Here is an 18,736-nt window from a genome sequence, read left to right as displayed (position 1 = left end):
AACCGATATGAAAGACCGTTGATGCGTACCGTGTGGGAGAAATCAAAAGCAAATACGCCAGGGGTATCAATAGCGATTAACGAAAGAACATAGCCCCGCCTAATTCCTTTCACGCACGGTGGCGCCGGTCTTCGGGACCTCCTGGGCGGTCGATGTAGCCGAGGTCGGATCAAGGAGTGGGATGCGGTCGATGCTGTTCCGCTTCTCCAGGGGGTAAGGTGCATCTGGCGCACCAAGCGCGCCACTGCGAGGTCCATTGTAGTCCGGAAGAACCAGCGGGCTGGTTGCAAAGTCCGGAGAGCTTTGCCAGCGCTGGACATCGCGTCGTAGCTGCTCCAACTCCTTCTGGAAGCGCTTGCCAAAGACGTCGATATAGTAGGTCGCGCCATTATAGATACTCCAGATGAATAGGGCAGACATATAAATGCCGCTAGCCCATCGGTACCAGAAGAAAATGGGGGAAGGTATCATAGTCGACAGAGCAAAGCCATACTGGATCAACATGAAAGCGGGCTCTTGCATGGCGTTGGGGAGGCTGAGAACGATCTTTCCAATCCACGCCTTGGCGTAGGACTTGCGAAGCCAGGTGAAGCTAGTAGGACGTCCAGCTGCGATCTTGTCGGCCCGACGAACGGTGATCATCAAGTGATACATGAGCTGCCAGAAGATATATGGCACGGTTGCCCAGATAATCATAGCGCCGAGCGAGTAGTGCTCCGGATCGCCAGGTTCGCTGAACTTGATGGCATAGACAGCCGGGAAGCGCTCTTTGAGTATCTCAACCGGAGTCAGGTGAACGATGCAGTGCAAAGTCACCGGAGGCATGATGTGAATGAAGAGACTGCAAAGCCATGTTAGCTGAGATTCGATATCCCACATTTGCGCGTTACATACCTGACCACTTTATCCATGCTGTGGAAGACCAAGGAATTGCGCCACATAGCAATAGCCGCCGCGTTGTTACCAAAGGTCAGACAGAACGTTCCGATGAAAAGTCTCTTGGAGTTGGGGAAGACCCAGATGGACGCCATGTTGAGGAAGTTGACGAAGTAGCACAAATCGGCCAAGAAGTAGTGGTAGCCTTTAGCGTGGTAGGTGAAATAACGAATGGGCATGAAGTAGAGCAACTGGGCGCTGAACCACAGGTAGAAGTACTGTGGACAGGCCCCCATCAGGTACCCGCTGATGAAGATGTTGAGCACACCGGCGATGAACGAGATCTTCTCGCGCAACGTCACGGTGGCCGTCTTGCTCCACTGCTTGCCCAGACGATCCACGCCATTCTTCATACGGCTGCGATACTTTTCAAGTTGTTCGTCTGCGGTCGGTACGCGTCGTTTGAACTCTCCGACCACCCGTTCCCTGGCATAACTGCCCGTCGACCGCAACTTCTCGCGGTGCTTGCGCACTTTCTGTTTCTGCATAGCGAGCGCGAGCTGCCATTTCTCGAAGCGTTGTGACAGCTGGAAGTTGTCGAGCAGATCGAAGATGCTCAGCTTGTCGAGTGGCGGGAAAGTCTCCCAGTCCTCCGCATAGGAGCTGCTGTTGGAGAAGGACGGGTTGCGCGACAGGCGGCCCGGAGAGGCGGGCGGCGAATAGAAGTCATCGTTGTCAAAGTCATCGAAGGGATTCTCTACATAGTCGACAGCTGGTGTCGAGGCCACCGAATCGGGGCCGATGGTAGAATCGGACTTGCGGCGTTGAGCGCGAGCGTCCTCCATCATGAACTGTTGTTGGAAGGAGAAGATGGTAGGGCCGTCCCGGTAATGAGGGTATGGCCGGCTGAGGAAGCGACCGAATGTTAGCATTCCCATATTGAAGTCTTTGAGAAGCCGGAAGTCAAAGTGGCCATAGCCATCTTTTATCTTTCCGAGGGGCAAACAAGAGGAAACCTACCTTATCGGCGGGATCACGACCACGGCTCACGCGGGGAAGGATGCAAAGTGGTTGGAGACCCAAGTACTGATTTGTGTTCGCGGCAACGAAATCGGTCAAGTCGTGAGCGTTGAGGGATGAACGTGAACCAGCGAGAAGGTGAGTTTGCGGCGTGTGCTGGCAATCGCGAAGTTGAGTGGTTGGGGAGCTTCGCCCCGGGCGCCCAATCACGCCGCTCTTTGGCGGCACGGCAATCTGTGTTTACTTTCCTTTTCCGGTCGATCAGTCCCTGGATCCCGATGATCGTTACTTGTGATTTACTCTCTCTCTCTCTCTATCAACTTGGCCTCTGCTCTGCTACAATTAGTTTGGCCACGGTCGCTAAGCGCCGATCGGGCTCATCAAAGTCCAGTACACAACCCCAACATGGTGATACATCTGTGCGCTATCTCCAAATCTGCAAGGCAAAACGGCCCATGCGTCCATGTTCGCGGTAAGACCGGATGAAAGTTATCAATATGGGAAGCAGTGTCGTCTTGCGCATATCGTGCTCTACATAGTCACGAGGGCTGCGCGCATGAGGCCCTGAAACGTGACTAAATACAGCCTCAAAAACCTTGGAAAAGTGCATTCATTTTCAATGTGTTTGTAAACGTGATGTCTTCCCATTTCAACTTGTACCTAAATTGTAGGCATTAAAAAATATCTTCGAATTAACGATGAAAGCACGAAGGTACTGGGGACAAGGCCTCAAAGAACGGACCCCTAGAAATGCATGGGCTTGTCCTAGTGGAGATCCACGGGTGGCAATGGGATCTTCATCTTCAGACAATTGAGTACCGATTGCACCACCCCCCCCCCCCCCCCCCCCAAATTATTTTCATACAGTACGAAAGAGTGTACGTCTGCACGGCCTAATCCAGGAGATCGTCAGCCAGAGAGGGGCCTGAACACGTCATTCTAATCCTCCGCAACTCCCAACCCTTTTTCCAAGGATATGCGCGAACAAGATCTTAAAACATCCTTTGAATTCTTCTCGATGTGACATTTCGACATGGAAAGCGCCCAAAATATCGACTCGTGGCCGTTATATTGACGGCATTGAGGACACGAAGGAGAGAGAACAAAGTGATATGTTGGGGGCCTGGGGGGAAGAGAGAAAGAAGGAAGCAACAACGTATGTGTAAAGCCGCAGGGTAAAAGCGGTGGGAATCAACACCCTCCTTCCATCGATTGGCCATCATCTCAGCTTGCGTTCTACTAGCAAGGAACACAATCCAAATGCCGTGGCATGGCTCTACGTAGTCGAGCAGATGGTTTTCAACCTTGGAACACTTCCATCAAGAAGAGTATCATAAGGTCTGCGTGAGAAAAGAGGCAGCCACGCAGACACGCAGGCTGGAAGCTCTATGAACGGCAAGATTTGCCTGCCTTTCTCAAATCTAGGAGGAGTATGAAATTATTCAACGACTACTTCGGCGTCGTCAATATTGTATGATGGTGGCCGGAAGACTATCAACATTGAAACCAAGTGTCGAGAATCTCACCCATGCATGTCGCAACAGACTTCGTGCCAATATCTGCCATTCACTAGTCGTTTTGACTCATACAAGATGCATCAACTTTTGGCTGACAAGCGTACATCAAGAAGGAAGAAGGGATTCGGTGAAATTCATCCAATCTTTGGATCAAGCTCAGTTTGTCAGGTTACTCGACACCGCTTTTGTTATCCTCCATGCTACTTCGCCTCGGATCTTTGGACTAGGACTAGAGACACATATGGAATGTCCCGCGGCTGCTTTGCAAGCCGTATCGGCAGACGATTTTCTATCACCTCTAGAAAATTGGGCCGATGAAGTTTTGCATCATGCTTCCGTTTCCACCACTACTAAGACAATTTGCCAGCTTCACTGTCAAAAATGCTTTGGGGGGGGGGGGAGGGGGGGGGGGCATACTCCCGATTCGGAGTGCGAAACATCTGCGTGATAATCTACGGAAGAAGATGGAGCTCCTCCTTAATTGGTAGGCCATCTGACTCAGATCAGCTCTATGCATATCTACGTATCATCTTCACTTCTTGTGATATGAATTTAAAGACCAGATTCCATCTGTCATGACATTTGAAGCGCAGATTGCATACAGAATGCAGCACCGGGAATGCAAAGTACCGCTCGTTCAGGGGCGTAAAGACATCCCAGGAATTAGCTCAGCTGCACATTCACACATGGGTCGCACAACATTAGGTTATTAATTACCTATTTAGGCCTAGTAGCTTAATGCAAACGAGGCATACAATTCTCTTACCTTCCGTATCTCTCTTACCGCTTTCTATCTTACCTTCCGTATCTCTCACCGCTCTTTTCCTATATAATATCACTATAAGATATCTACTAGGTACCTAAGGGATACCTAAAGGATACCCTTAGGGATATCTCTCTATCTTCTTTACCTTTTCGTTCTTTATAAACTACTTTATCTTCTTACTCTATAAAGAATATTTCTAAATATTCTATTTTAATAAAGAATTACTATATAGAGGAGATAGGGGAATAAAGGAAATAGGGAGAAAGGGTTTTTTTACCCGGCAGAATTTGATTACAGGTAATTTTTAGCTATAATACTGATACGTTCATGGAAGTTAGTAATACGCTAAACCTAGATAGGTGATTATCGACGACGTTACCGCTTTCGTGACTGCCTAATACGGTTAGTCAATGTTGCGCGACCCACTGTGGAATGTCGAGGTGACATAGGGACTCTCAGCTGCATCCTGACACATATCCCCGCCCCACTGAGATATCCTGAGTGGGTATAGTCCCCACCAGTATCGGGAATAATAGCAGAATCCCACCGGATTTCCCCTGAGCTCAAAACTCTTCGTAATCATTTTCATTCACATTGCTTAGAAGAGTTTCATATTAGACGAGAAACAGCTTCTCCGACTTCACTTGAACTTCACTTTACGCAGAATGAATCCCAGCGAGCTCCAAACGGTGAAGTTCGCCCACGTTGTGGACGGCAATTTGTTGCAGAGCAAGAAGTCTGAATGCTGCAAGGACCCGAGAACCAACGAGCCGCTTTGGAATGTTCCAGTTGCAGGCGAAGAAGAGCTGCAGATCGCGGTTACTGCAGCTCAGAATGCCTTTCCGGTTTGGTCCAAGAAGCCGGCCACCGAACGACAGGGCGTCTTAAGACAGCTGGTGGATGTACTTCGCGAGCACAAAGAGTTTTTGGCAGCAATTGTTTCAAAGGAGACCGGAAAATCTGTATGAAAAAGCAACCATTTGATTCAGGATGGACTCGACTTATAAGTTAATTACAGGCATTCATGGGCGGGTTGGAGATCGATCATAGCATTGGGTTTCTCGAGTACAATGGTACCTGAATCTTTTTTCCAACACTGGTGTGATATGCTGATTAGAGGGCGAAGCATCTCAGGAGATTTCGGATGAAATAGTCCACGAAGACGACACTGTGCAGATCGTTCAGACGCACGTTCCATTGGGTATCGTTGGAGCGATATGTCCCTGGAATTTCCCGCTGGTCCTTGCAATCGCCAAGGTCGCTGCAGCTATAGTGACGGGGAACTGCATTATTGTGAAGCCATCACCCTTCACTCCATACAGCATATTGAAGTTTGCAGAGATCGCGACAAAGATCGTCCCCGCGGGTGTTTTCCAAGCCCTGAATGGCGACAACTCACTAGGAGCTAGCATGACAACCCACCCAGGAATCCAAAAAATCAGCTTCACTGGCTCGACCAAGACGGGCAAGAAGATAATGGAGGCTGCCAGTGGAACACTGAAGCGGATCACGCTTGAACTCGGTGGCAATGACGCGACGATTGTCTGCCCCGATGTGGACGTGAGCAAGGTCGCGACCGAAGTTGCGAATGGATGTCTCTTCAACGCGGGTCAAATGTGCGTCGCGACAAAGCGGGTCTACGTCCACGAAAGCATCCGTGAAGAATTCTTACAGCGTTTTGTGGAAGCGGCGAAGGTATTCACAGAACAGCCAACCATGGCACCTCCTATTTTTGGCCCGGTGCAGAACCAGATGCAGTATGCCATCATTCAGGGATTGATTGAGGATTGCAAGGCTACGGGGTGCAACATCATCGCGGGGCAAAATCAATCGCCTAATGGTCTTTTCATAGAACCAACTATTGTGGATAACCCATCTGATGACTCTCGGATCGTGAAAGAGGAACAATTTGGTAAGCCGTGGCCTCCTTTCACCGGACCTGAGAATCTTCGAGTTCTAATGTTTATGTCATAGGTCCGATCATCCCCATCCTATCCTGGAAGGATGAAGAGGAGGTGATTAGGCGTGCCAATGATACCGATGCAGGACTTGGCGCGTGCGTCTGGTCCAAAGATCCGACTCGTGCTTTGTCAATCGGTCGACGTCTGGAAGCCGGGTCAGTCTGGATCAATAGCTCTGAAAAGCCGAGTCCAGTTGCCTACTTTTCCGGACATAAGCAGAGTGGCATCGGTGGCGAATGGGGCCGTCAAGGTCTTTTGTCCTATTGCAACACACAGTCAATCCACATCTACAAATAGAGGCAAAAAGAATCGGGTTTCTAGGGTCCTTATCTTTTTGCTGATGAACACGCCTTTTTGATGGTATAATTCGGCTTGTCTCAATTTTGTGAGCTTCTGCACCCACACCGCTTGTCCACAATGATAGTATGCTCAGTTCAATTGAACTGGGAATTATTGGATGAGGTCAATCCGCTAATTTTGATTATGCGTACCTTTGATGGTTTTGCTAGTCTTGCGGATTTTGCACGTTTCTGGAAACAAAATGATAACGTATAGTTTTCTGAATGAATTTGTTAAATGCGCTTGCGCGTGTAAAAAGGGCGGACCAATAAAGTGTTGTCAAAAATATTGCTCTCTGCCTTTATATCCATGTGATTTCTTGATAAAATTTACGTCTCACCACTAATGTGGCTATTGGATGTCTTCTGAGGAATCACACATTTATCAAAGATACACTCTTAATCTTCATTAGTTAGGCTATAATCGTCGGTATTGTAAATCAATTGAGCCACGTTAGTATGACATAGCCGTATCATTTGACCCCAATGCTCGCGTTGATAGGTTCATCATTCACACCAATCTGGAAGCCACTATTCTGGTTTCCAAACACAACATGCGTATGGCGATTTCATTCCTTGACAATATCGCCGATTTCAGCTTCATGTTCTACCTGCTGAAGAATGATTCGGCGCAAAAATCTTTGGCCTACGCTGCTGCAACCATGGCAGCGTAGCCTTGCCAATTTTTGTTCTTATGCGAGTCGGCGTATTCGCAGATATCTCGGATGACAAGGCAAGGGAAATGGTTCATCAAACCAGCTGCTTCCATTTCAAAGCATAGGACATCTTTTTGAGCAGCTAATTTGTCCCAAATTGACGCATCCTCCATGAGCTGATTCACCGAGGCGATCAGTGCGTAATGAACCGCTGGATTGTCATCCTTTTCGGTGCAAAGGGGCCGCGCGACTAAACAAGATGGATCGTCACCGCACCTTGAAGCGCAAGGTAAATCTTTGCCTGAGGGATGTGTAATCTGACTGCGGTACAGTATAGTTGATCACTGGCTAGATCTGGACGCTAATTCCTGTTCCGTAGTCGCGGCTTCTTCTCAAAGATTCTTTCCTCCGCATCATCCAAATGATACCCTTCGCACTCGTATTGAGCGCGTGTCCATTCACTGCGGCGCGTAGGATAGTGGGTGGTTGATTTGAATCCCCCGTCTGCTGAAAGATTTGGCCCTGGATCGTTTTGCCGTAGTCATATTGAATGACACTACCCTGGCCATTGCGAGAGGTGCTGACTACAATATCTCCTGGGCGAATTTCATGTTTTCGGCCCGGAGCGCCGCCACCAATACCAACCATCAAGCCAATGTGAATATTCGGAAAGTTATGCATCATATCTTCTGCCACTCTAGCCGCCGAGGACGTGCCATATTCTCTCAAAGGTAAACCGGAAATAACCACGTTATGTTTACGGGTCTTTCCCAATATATTATTTTTCTTGTTGTGGGGGCGGCAAATATGCTGGGCCATCGTGCTTTTCATCAGGAACGCTTGGGCGGCGACATACTCAGTGGTGATGGCGCAAATCAAACGAACAGTGTAGTTCTCCGGACTTGACATCACGGAGCCACAGCTCGGACCTGTCGAGGGGCAGAGGGGAGAAGAGCCAGATAGAGCGAACGCCATCCAGCCTCATGTACTGTCTCAATAGTGCCGTACCAAAACAGGTGTGTTTTAACTCTCAGGCGGGGCTATCTTTACACGGGCTTAAGAGCGGCACAATACCACTACAATGACCTAAGGAAGATCACGAGAGCTCAAAATCGCAGACCGAAGAAAACCGTGCACAAGTGAAATAATCTTTTTTGGCTGTTTGATAGTCTTTGAATCCATTTGATTCCCACTTGAGTCTCAATCTTTCCACGAGAATCAATCCGACGGTACTTCTTAATCGTTAAAATGGCGACCCCTGAGTTTCAAAAAGCTGCTGTCGTCCAGGTAAGATCACCTATATTTTCTGATTAGCAAGCTAACCTCGTTCCAGCAAGATGATGAGCCAATCTTCGCAATTAAAAATCTCCTCTACCAAACCTTGGCCCATTAGACCTCTTGGTAAAGCTATCAGTGACTGGTATCTGTGGAACCGATATTGCTCTCGCATCAGGAAAACTGGGGCCATGCTGCCAAATTCTTGGACACGAGGGAATCGGTCGAGTCGTGAAGATAGGTACCAGCCTCGACGTAAATTGCGTTCACATCGGTGATCGGGTCGGTGTATCATGGGTCCGAGATGGCTGTGGAGACTGCGCGATGTGTCTTCGCGGAGAGGAAATGCGATGTGTGAAGCAAGTTCATTCTGGAAGATCTGTTGATGGCACGCTCGCACAGTATACTGTTGTTCGTTTCCGAAGTATGATACGTTTGCCTGAGGGTCCTTCGGATGAGCAACCCGCCCCCATTATGTGTGCTGGTGTGACTGCGTACAGAGCACTGAAAATTTGTGGCGCTGTTCCGGGTCAATGGGTTGTCATTTCTGGGGCTGGTGGGGGAGTTGGTGCTGTATTCAGTATGCTCGTGCGATGGGGTATCGCATCCCACCTCCTTCAGAAAAAGTCCAGTTTCATCCTCTACAGATTCTTGATGACGGAATTCGCGTAATCGGCTCCATGGTCGGATCAAAACAGGATATCGGAGAGGCTTTGCAATTCGTGCAGCGAGGGGTAGTGGTACCAGATATCGAAGTTGTTGGTTTGGAGGAAGTTCCGAGCTTGATGCCTCGTCTAGCCACTGGCCAAGTGAGTTGTTTCAGTAACAACTTAAATGATGAACACACGAAGCCGACAATTCTAGATGACGGCAAAATATGTGGTCAAGCTCGAATGATTGTTGAACGCGTTGGATCACGTTCTTCTGGGGTGGAAACCGAATTTAGCTTCCTGTTTCTTATTAACTGCTCGCTCAACATGATCTTTTACGTTTAGAAATAAAAAAAGAAGCATCTTTGGTTCACTCACCTGATCACCTTCAAGCGACTTTCTTTGCCTTAAAACGCCTCGCGGCTTCCATCTTAAAGCGTACAACCAGGATAAGTGAGTAGCATGAGGTTCACAGTTACTACACTTAGCGGAAATCAGAAGATGGCAATATGGATCTGGGATATCTCGATTCTATGAATCGACATCTCGTCTTCCTCAACCTTCTTCCCTTGGGTAAAGAGTGGGACCCATGATTTACCCCGTATGGCGTGGACCTCCTTGCCTCGGAAGGCTGCCATTTTGCGAACCGAGGTGTTGGTTTCCAAAGCAGGGGAGCCGGGACACCTGCCAAGTCTAGGAAAGTTGGCAGAAAGTCCATCACGGTTGAGAAAGAGCGGTTGAACGACCCCGCCGTGTAACTTGATAGGAACGTGTTGGTGGGTGGCTTTATGACGCGAGGGACGAGGATACCTCCTTGAGATGGGTAGGATTTGAACAGTCGGGAGGGGGCAGTGGAGGCCTGCGCCCACAGCGGTCCGAGCCTAGGAACGAGGTATTAGCTTTCGTATTGGGTTTCAGCAAAGCATGAGCAACGCACCAGCTAAAGGAGTTGAACGATCCAAGGTTTTCATATGAGTTGTCGTAATACTTGTGAATGGCACCCACGATCTTATTCCCCATGACGGCTGTAAAATACCGGGTTAGCACTGTTGCCTTATGATGACATGGGGTTTTTTTAAAACTCGCGAATAGCTTCCAGTCTACAAACTCACACACTTTAGTCAGGAAATTCAAAACACCGAGGTGAGCATCAGTTCCGCTGAGAAGCATTGCGCGCGTGGGCGAGCAAGCGGCAGCGGCATGGTGGTTGAGCATGCGAATGCCCTCCGAGGCCAATTGATCAATGTTAGGCGTGTGAATTTCACTTCCATAGCAGCCAACATCTGTAAATCCCTATTCGATAGCATCAGAAGAGTCCTCTATATTACTATGTAATAAAGTACCAGATCATCGGCCAGAATGAACAGAAAGTTGGGCCGTCGGGCCGTCGACTTGGAATCGCTACCCATGTTCCAGATCTACGTCTTCCGTTCTTAGTAGATTGAAATAAAATCAAAAGAAAGCCTCGCAGACAAAACTTACGCGGAGGGGTTTGTTTTGTTTTCAAAAGCAGCTCGCCTGGAAGACCGATGAGACGCAAGTCAAGCCCAGGGAGTAATCTAGAGCCGCTCCACTTCCTAGCTGCCATCAGTCCAATCCAATGTCCCTGGCATCCGGGCGATTGTGGGGCTTTGCTCAAATCCCGTCAGATCAAATCGCTATCGAGTCCTAGCGAGGCCGCTTACGCCAGCTCAGCTCCACTGTCACTGGTCATGGCTTCCGTGCTTTGGTACTAAATGATGCACTCTGGGATCTTATTGTTCCAAAATCGGCCCGTTGGTTCTAGATATTGTCAGTTCTCCGTGACACTGAAACGTTCGATTACTAACAGAGAAAGAAGAAAAACAGCCATCCCACAGCAACGTAAGGCATGGTAGTCATCTGGGTCATCATTCAATCCCAAGTCAATCTGCTTTAGGGTGGGGCAAATTTGGTGCGATCGGGCCAATTTTGGGACAATGAGATAATTCATTTTTTCTAGACTTGACGTCGCACTTATTTGGGCTCAGAGCTTCGCAAATCACTTTGGCAAATACAAATCCATTTCGGAATTGCAGATTACATTATGCTTCACATGTTGAGCTTTTGTAGGCGCGTGCATTTGCTGCTCTCAGGTAAAGCAAAAGAATTCTCGTCCCCGTGAAGTGATGAAACTGTGACTGCATGGAAGCCTTGGTCTAATTAGTGACAACGTATGAAAATACCTCCAATTCATTGATTACGGTTTGTTTGAAGTTGGATGGGCGGTGCTTCCATCCCTTACTTCCTCGGCGCTGAGCGAACGCTGAGTGGCGAGAGAGCATCATCACGGCCGGGCGTCGTAGACTGGTGTATAGGTATTTGTCACAGATTCTCTGATTCAGGACATAATTGATGGAGTCTGACGATTGCAGGAGTGGGAATTAGTTTAATAGACTCGAGTGATCAGAACAATGCCATTGAGATTGCTACCAAGGCACCCTCCCGTCCACCTCACATACGAGTGAATCCTCAAAGACTTAGACTTGGGACTTGAAAACAAATGTGGCTTCATATTTCTCCAGACATTAAGAATAAAAAAGATCGAACAACGATGTACAGTTCGCTACCAAAAATTTCAATATAATCAGTTGAGCCACCGCTGGAAAAAAAAAAAATTTGATCGTGTTCGTGACTCGTAAACCTCCCATATGTGAACTCCCAAACCCAGAAACCAAAGATTAATATCCGAAATGTGGCAGGTGTGGTACATGAGATATGCCAGACCAGTAGCCAGGAGGTTTTTCAGTAGGCATGAACTGCTGACCGTAGTAGCCGGGCATGTAACCCTGATCGGCGGCCATGGATTTGCGAGCCGTGGGGGACTCCTGCGGCATCATTTGTGGTGCCATACTCATTGGGTATGAGCTGAAACTAGCGGTCGGGCTGTGTGGTCCGCTGGATTGGCTTGAAGAGGGGGAAGGGGAAGGGGGCATTTGGTTGCCGAGAGGGAATGAGTCGACTTCATCGAGCTGGGAACCTTGACCGGAGAAATGGTCGTTGTCGTCCTCGTCATCTAGAGAAAATGTGGGTGCTGCGTGGACTCGGGAAGACAGCTCTTCTTCTCGATAGACCACGTCGGGAAGATGGGTTTGGGTCACTTGAATCAATGTGTTCCCGTCTGTTGGTGATTAGCTTCGTAATGTCATAACAATTAAGATTGACTTACCGATCTCCCCGTTGATGAATCGCTCTTCCATTGAACGCACAAAATAAATCTCGTCGAGGACCTGTAGTCGGTTGGGTGGGCTGATCTGACGCCGCACGTCCTGGCCGGCTTCACGCAATTTGTCTGCTGTCACGCCGTGGCTGTCTTTCATTTCGCACAAGATGTGAACGAGCAGGCGCAGTCGATCTTTCTCTTCAATTAGTTCGGAAACGTTTTAGTTTTTTCGCTATGCTCATGACTTACCTCGCTTCAGAAGATGATCCGGTTCTCGATGCAAGACACCGGCAGGCCACCATCCAGGTTTGGTCATCTCGGGATCAACCCGTTGCGATACGCCGGCAATCACCTTTCGTCCATTATATGGGAAATGCACCTGTTTCCGAGGCTCCACAAGCTTGATGTACGACTTGGCAATGGCGCGACAGTTCAGCTGTTGGAAATCCTCAAAGGCCTTTTCGTAGTATCGTCTTAACAGATCCTGGTTACCGACTCGAAGAATCGTTCGTCCTGGCGGCGGACTGGGAGGAGGCGAGGCGGCTTTTGGGACCGGACGGGTCATTCCTGTCCGCTTCATGTCACGTCGTTTCCGTCGACTTTGGTTGGATTGCCATTCGCACGGAATCATTTCAGCTGGTCGAGTTTGGCCGGTGCTGAACCATTCCGGTGATTGCTGAACGGCCCATGGTGAAGACGTCTGGCTAGATTCTGCTCACGAAATCGTGTTGGCTGTGTTCAACACCACTTTGGTCGAGAATAACACTCACGAGCAAATTGCATGTTCGATTGAGGGTTCGGGGCCGTCAGTTCCATAAAACGGTCCGTCACTTCGGGTGTGAAGATAGCGCCGCCACAGCCCGCAATTGAATCGGACGTGCGGATCTGAAGCTTTCCATCGGCGTCGATGTACATGATGACGAAGTGGGAGTGCTGAATATCGGGGGTTTGACTCGGGGTCCCCTAGAAGCAGACTGTCAGTGAACGATCCTCGTTATTCTCGATATAATGTAATGTACCATGCTGGCCGGGGGCACCGAGGTCTCGGAATGTCTTCGTTCGAGTCCCTCACTCGAGCCGAGGAGAGGACGACTCATCTCCATGTTTATCGTATCAGTTATACAATTAAGGACTCGCAGATGCGATAAAACATTCGAACAATTGCGGGAACAACTCCAAGAATTGGTCAAACGCGTGACCGGAGAGGAGTGTGCTTTTGGCTGAACAGTACACCCTGGCTCCAAATACGTGGGACAGTCAACCCTTTAGAATGGATAGAATAGATAGAATAGATAGGACAGATATATCTGCTCCGATCGAGAGTTCGGGATAGGGAAGACTGGGATCAAGACGCGTCTACCCCGACGTAAAAAGAGTCCGGATCCATACACCGGGCGAGACAATAGATTATGTATGCGCGAGAGCCATACGGACATCTACCCAAAGTACCATCCAGGACTCCACTCGACAGTTCCCTGATGATGCAAATCGGCGGGCGCTGCTAATGCAAGGAAAAATGGGAAATATCGACGAAGCTGAGCCGGTGGCAATAAGCTGCGATCTTTGGTCCTGCATCTATGCGATCAGATCGCCCATGCATTTGCTCGAGTAGGCCCTAGGCTCACAATTCTAGGTTCTAGTCCTCGCGCACTGACAGCGGTAGACGAGTAGGGCTACGTTGCCCCTGGGGAGGGACATCAACGCGGTTAACCCCAAGCCGAACCCGACCAGACTAAGGAAATCTTAAATTTTCAAGCTGTCAACGATTTGCTCAACATTAGCCACAGAGGGTATATGGTTCGTAGGACAAGTTGACCTCTCAGGGGTTTGACCGAAACTCCGATCGATGCATCAGATCGAGCGATCAGCCAATGGTAGTAGGGAAACTATAGCCGTGCGAATCAAACCATCGCAATCGCTGATCGACGTTCAGCCACGCACTTTGGTGTCTGTCCACTGAGGTCATCGTCCAACGCGGGAAACGGGCTGACCAGAGGGGGGGTTGACTCTGATCTGGAGAAAGACGCGATATCTCGACTCTTTCTAGCGGCATGCAGAGAGCTCAGGCGTCGCAGTTTTACGGTTCCGGTCCAGGCCATCGGTGCACGGATCAGATCTCATCCTCTAGCCCAAAGCCCCAGAGGGTCCAACCCACGCAGTCTTTCCAGGCTACCAACTGGTGGCAAACGATCCCAGAGCAAGCCATGAAGCACAAGACAGCGCCATTGAATCTTGGCGGTCTCCCACGGTCACGGGATTGCCCGACTACTACCTGCGACCCAAGGGCCGATCGATGCTTCGATTGTATGTTCGGGGTATGAAGATTCGGAGGCGGGACGCGCCGCACTATCCACTTTTCTCCTTTTAGTTGCTTTCTTTTTCTTTTTTTTTTGCCTCTCACAAATCACTCGCTTCACAGAAACCGGGTTCAGGTCACCTTAGCCCAATCTCAAGAGGGAAATGCCAGACCGAACTATCTCCGGAAGAAAAGCAACCGCCAAGGCCGTGTCGATAATGTCGAAACTCTTTTGGTCCCAACGGCCCATTAGGAACGATTCCCTCGTCCCGGATCGACAGTCAGGCCCCTGTTAGCGAAGTCCCGCGGAAACGCAAACCAGGTTCAAAGCTAGTTCTCGTACATTTGTCCCCTTCGTGTTGCGAGGGTTTGTGCCGCCGAACCTCTGGGCATTCCAGGGCTTTACTTGGCTTGACTAGGCTTGACTAGGCTTTACTATAACCATATCTTCCCAAATATCATGTTCCTGCCAACTATTGTCAATTGGGCTGGCGCCACGCCTTGACAGATAGCTTACCCAGACGCTTGCACTTGGCTTACAGCCGCGTTGCATATCCTCCGGGGGCGTATATGGGGCAAACGAGGTTCAATCGGAGCACAACAGTAGTCCTAGGCAGAGGCATAGGCATGCACAGATACCTTAACCCGGTTGAGATGTGGCCATGGGGCTCTAGGTGTCGACGAACCCCCCCCGCTCAAACATGCAAACCTAATTAGCTAGAAAGCCAAGCCATCAACTTGTCCAAGCGCTGCGTCCTTGGCGAAGTCAATACCATGACAGATTAGACAGCTCCATTCCCAATGCTGAGCGACCCAGTGTCAGAGCCGCATGGGCCCAAGGCAACTTCCAACTCTTTTCCACGTCTCCTTCCTATGCGCCCCTTGCGTGTTGGCGAGGTGGGGTGCAAGAAAGCAGCCGCTGTACTACGGGGCTAGATGGGTCCAAACGCCGGTGCCTTCGTTCTTTTGCCTCGATTCGGGGTGCGGGTACCCGAAGCCGGAAGAGCTACAGTAGGATTAGGGCTGACGTTTCTCACAATCCGATATGGGGGGGAGGGGGCGAATATAGCAAGACGGGGCCCTACATGCACCTGGATTCCCACAGTGGGCCAAGTGCAGGAGGCCGGATCCTGGTACCAGGTAATCAGTGCAGGTGCTTGCATTGGGCTCTGATCTGGGTCTTTTCGAGCTCTAGGGGGAGGGAGGGGAGGGGGGCGCGCTTCTCTTTTCCCATTTCAAGCGGATGGGCGACGGACTGCTGGTTGCGGCTGGCGGCTCTGCGGGCACATAGGGGTGACATTAGTACGTTAGTACTGAGGGGCTTATTTTTTGGATTCATAGTTTTGGACAAGAAGTGAAATTGTTGAAATGAAGCTCCGCACGAAGATAGGTATATTCTCTATCATTCATCATCTCCACAGTTGGAACAATCAGTATTTGCCAAGACTCGTGTTGATCCCTCCACGCCAAGATGGTCTCTGCATAGCTCCCTCTATTAGGAAATATACTGCGATGAACATTCTACGCCTTCCTCGACGGTTTGACCCAGGCATTAATCAGTTCCTGGGGAAGATGCCATACATAGCCGTCTAGTGGGTGGATACCAACTGATTCGGAACATCTCAATACAGATCTCAATATAAGGTTCGTCCAACATTGGGTCTAGACGGAAGCAATTGATACAGATCCAAAACTACATGAAGTTCAAGATAGCAGCACTGGAAAGGGGTAGTTCCAGTTCTACCAGACCCTTTGAACCCACCGACACCGTCTCACCAATTGTCACATTACGCATTCGCACGGGCGCACCCCCTTTCAACTCATAATTATATGACCAACCGTCCCAAGAGATACCAGTTATGGCGTCGCTCCCATTTGCCATCAGCCGTTGCAGCGATAAGGATGTGGCCGAGTCATCGGGCAGATGGAAGGCATATTTGGCCGAGGGCGGGACTCGGCCATAGTGTAATTGAATTCTTGCATGTTGATCATCGCAATACGGGCCAATTTCCCGCCCACATAGGCTGCATAAGCGGCGTCGGTGTCGCTTGACATGGGCAAATTGACGACCTGGACAGTGGAGTCGGCTTCACCGCGCAGCATGGCGGCCACCATGATATTGCCGTAGTATGGTGCCTTGGTGCCGATCGTGGTTTTGCTGGTTTGAATGGGTTGCCACGACGCGTATCTATAGTCTGTTCCCTGGTGCATATGAGTCCGACGAATATTCTGCGAGGCGCAATACAGATTAAAGTCCACGCCCCAGAGCGCCGCGCCGAAAGAGTTGGAGAGTCCGGGTTTGCCTTGGTGGTAGAGTGAGTTCATTTCGCCTAAGATATAGGGAATATCCTTGGTCCGACCCTGTTCGCTTAGGACATGCGAGAGGTTTGCATGTTTTGCGACAACGTTGACAACTGCGGTGTGGTTCATCAGGGTCTTTTGGAGCGTGACGCCCGGCACATCTGCACCCCCCATGTAGCTAGAGCAATAGCCGTTAACAGTGTGGCTATATATGTTTTCACGTTTTGCCTTGGTCTCACTTACTTGTGCATCGAGTTGAGAGCAATATCCTTCTCTGAATCGAGTCCGTCTTCCCATGTCTTGACTGGATCCAATGAATTGCCAATCCCTGCAAAGGAGGGTGCGATGAATTTGAACATCTCATTAGAAACCATGTCAGGACAACTTCTTGCCATCGTCCGCTTAATCATCTCAGTTCCCGACAACCAATTGTCGACGTAGTCTTGTTCTGACCAATGAGCAGGTCGTACGGAGTATGGAGTAGTCGTGCTGAATAAATCGGGCTCGTTGCCAAACTCCCAATGCATCAACTTACCATCCTGAAGAGCCTTACAAGCCAGTGAAACCGTAGCAAGAAGCGAATCTTTCGCTGCAGTGGTATTCTTGCCCATGTTGAAGCCATGACTGAACTTGGTTCCAGGGAGGGTGTAGTATGATTCGAAGAACGAGGGCCCGATATACAACAGATACGGGTAGTCTTCGGAAACCGCTGGCACAATGGTTCCGTTCACCGAAGTCTTCAGCGTAGGATCATATAAGGCAAGATCTCTATGCATACGTTAGAGCGGCCCTGAAGTATTAAAGCAAAAACCCTCTTACTGGGTATTCCCCCCAACACGAACGTATGGCTTTACGCCTTGAAGATCTCCAAGATTATCCAACAACTGGTTCGAGAACTTATTGGGCGAGGACAAATTGCCTTTCGCGACATTAGAATGATTTGTCTCTCATTGGCTGTCGTTGTTTCAACATACCTGCATAGTCTGGGAAGAATGCAAATTCGATCGAGAACGATACAAATGGATGCAAGATAGCAGCACCAGCGGTATTAGGAGCATCTTTAGCCACCGAGACTGGCGAATTGTCCCGCTGACTGACTGTCGGTACAGCTGCCGCTACTGCAGCGCTGAGAAGCAGTGTGACAAACATGACTGAAGATAGTCAGACGCAAGTGAATCCCCATTTATGCACTCGAACCCGACTTTATACCCAGGACCCGCGACGCCAAAACAGGCTATTGAGCTTGAATACTACAAGCTTTCAAAAGCCGTCCTGTGGCGCTAGGGCCTTGGAATGTGGGATGCGATGATCATGACGCAGATAGTTGGAGCGAAATTAGCCGTAGCCAGTATCCGAGGACCAAAGCTAGTGCGCGTTCTGGGGTTCACGATGCGGGGGTTACATCTGGGGATGTGGAGAGACGATCTTTGCAGGTGTTGTACTCAAGCGTCGGCTATTGAATTATTGTGCCGTCCAACAAAGCGATGATTTAGGAGGCCAGAATTCTATGTTTTATACTCTAGTCCTTCTTGACTGTGACCTATTTCTTTTGCCAAGGGTTTCATATTGAGTATTATCTTGTGCCTTCTTCATCCAAAGAAATCCCCAATTGGTGACTCTCAGACTACCAAGCCGCGACCGCTCAACATCTCAGTTCTCTTCTTAGTCCGGGAATGTTAAACATGCTCAATGTCCTTTAAGGCAAACATGGACTCGAGTGCGCTGGAGAACCCTTACTGAAAGGCGGGAGGAGTTATATAAAAAATAGTGATTTCCACAGGAAATGGTATGAATTAACTGAATCGCAGATGAAACTGCTGCCGACGCCGTTGCACACGGCCTCGGCCACTGATGAAGATAAACGATGCAAGAAGTGCCGGAGAAATAATTTACACAAGC

General features: G+C 49.4%; 6 protein-coding genes across 6 annotated transcripts; 1 reads left to right on the top strand and 5 right to left on the bottom strand.

The window, feature by feature from the left end:
• Nucleotides 1-99: 99 nt before the first annotated feature.
• N7477_007014 (glycerophosphocholine acyltransferase) lies at nucleotides 100-1,814 on the bottom strand (the record flags this gene model as incomplete). The annotated part of the gene is made up of 2 exons (XM_056968677.1): nucleotides 100-841; nucleotides 895-1,814. The coding sequence occupies 2 exons, from the start codon at nucleotides 1,812-1,814 to the stop codon at nucleotides 100-102; spliced, it is 1,662 nt and encodes a 553-aa protein (XP_056821473.1).
• Nucleotides 1,815-4,844: 3,030 nt separating this feature from the next.
• Nucleotides 4,845-6,437, top strand: N7477_007013 (aldehyde dehydrogenase family protein; the record flags this gene model as incomplete). The annotated part of the gene is made up of 4 exons (XM_056968676.1): nucleotides 4,845-5,141; nucleotides 5,198-5,252; nucleotides 5,297-6,091; nucleotides 6,154-6,437. The coding sequence occupies 4 exons, from the start codon at nucleotides 4,845-4,847 to the stop codon at nucleotides 6,435-6,437; spliced, it is 1,431 nt and encodes a 476-aa protein (XP_056821472.1).
• Nucleotides 6,438-7,124: 687 nt separating this feature from the next.
• N7477_007012 (uncharacterized protein) lies at nucleotides 7,125-8,043 on the bottom strand (the record flags this gene model as incomplete). The annotated part of the gene is made up of 2 exons (XM_056968675.1): nucleotides 7,125-7,451; nucleotides 7,495-8,043. 2 exons carry the CDS (start codon nucleotides 8,041-8,043, stop codon nucleotides 7,125-7,127), a joined length of 876 nt encoding a protein of 291 aa, XP_056821471.1.
• Nucleotides 8,044-9,553: 1,510 nt separating this feature from the next.
• Nucleotides 9,554-10,468, bottom strand: N7477_007011 (uncharacterized protein; the record flags this gene model as incomplete). Its single annotated transcript, XM_056968674.1, has 5 exons — nucleotides 9,554-9,752; nucleotides 9,806-9,940; nucleotides 9,997-10,084; nucleotides 10,172-10,352; nucleotides 10,403-10,468. The coding sequence occupies 5 exons, from the start codon at nucleotides 10,466-10,468 to the stop codon at nucleotides 9,554-9,556; spliced, it is 669 nt and encodes a 222-aa protein (XP_056821470.1).
• A 1,290-nt stretch (nucleotides 10,469-11,758) lies between these two features.
• Nucleotides 11,759-13,343, bottom strand: N7477_007010 (DUF2841 domain-containing protein; the record flags this gene model as incomplete). Its single annotated transcript, XM_056968673.1, has 5 exons — nucleotides 11,759-12,198; nucleotides 12,247-12,432; nucleotides 12,490-12,951; nucleotides 13,011-13,203; nucleotides 13,260-13,343. The coding sequence occupies 5 exons, from the start codon at nucleotides 13,341-13,343 to the stop codon at nucleotides 11,759-11,761; spliced, it is 1,365 nt and encodes a 454-aa protein (XP_056821469.1).
• Nucleotides 13,344-16,417: 3,074 nt separating this feature from the next.
• Nucleotides 16,418-17,986, bottom strand: N7477_007009 (glycosyl hydrolase family 79 C-terminal domain-containing protein; the record flags this gene model as incomplete). Its single annotated transcript, XM_056968672.1, has 4 exons — nucleotides 16,418-17,015; nucleotides 17,081-17,605; nucleotides 17,657-17,756; nucleotides 17,812-17,986. 4 exons carry the CDS (start codon nucleotides 17,984-17,986, stop codon nucleotides 16,418-16,420), a joined length of 1,398 nt encoding a protein of 465 aa, XP_056821468.1.
• Between the last annotated feature and the right edge of the window lie 750 nt (nucleotides 17,987-18,736).

The sequence above is a fragment of the Penicillium maclennaniae genome (assembly GCF_028827695.1).
Source record: "Penicillium maclennaniae strain IBT 15551 chromosome Unknown utg000006l:1.0-2513246.0:1.0-2515036.0, whole genome shotgun sequence".
Classification (NCBI taxonomy): Eukaryota; Fungi; Ascomycota; class Eurotiomycetes; order Eurotiales; family Aspergillaceae; genus Penicillium; species Penicillium maclennaniae.
The sequence above is the reverse complement of the archived record's forward strand: the minus strand, read 5'-3'. Positions and strand labels throughout refer to the sequence as shown.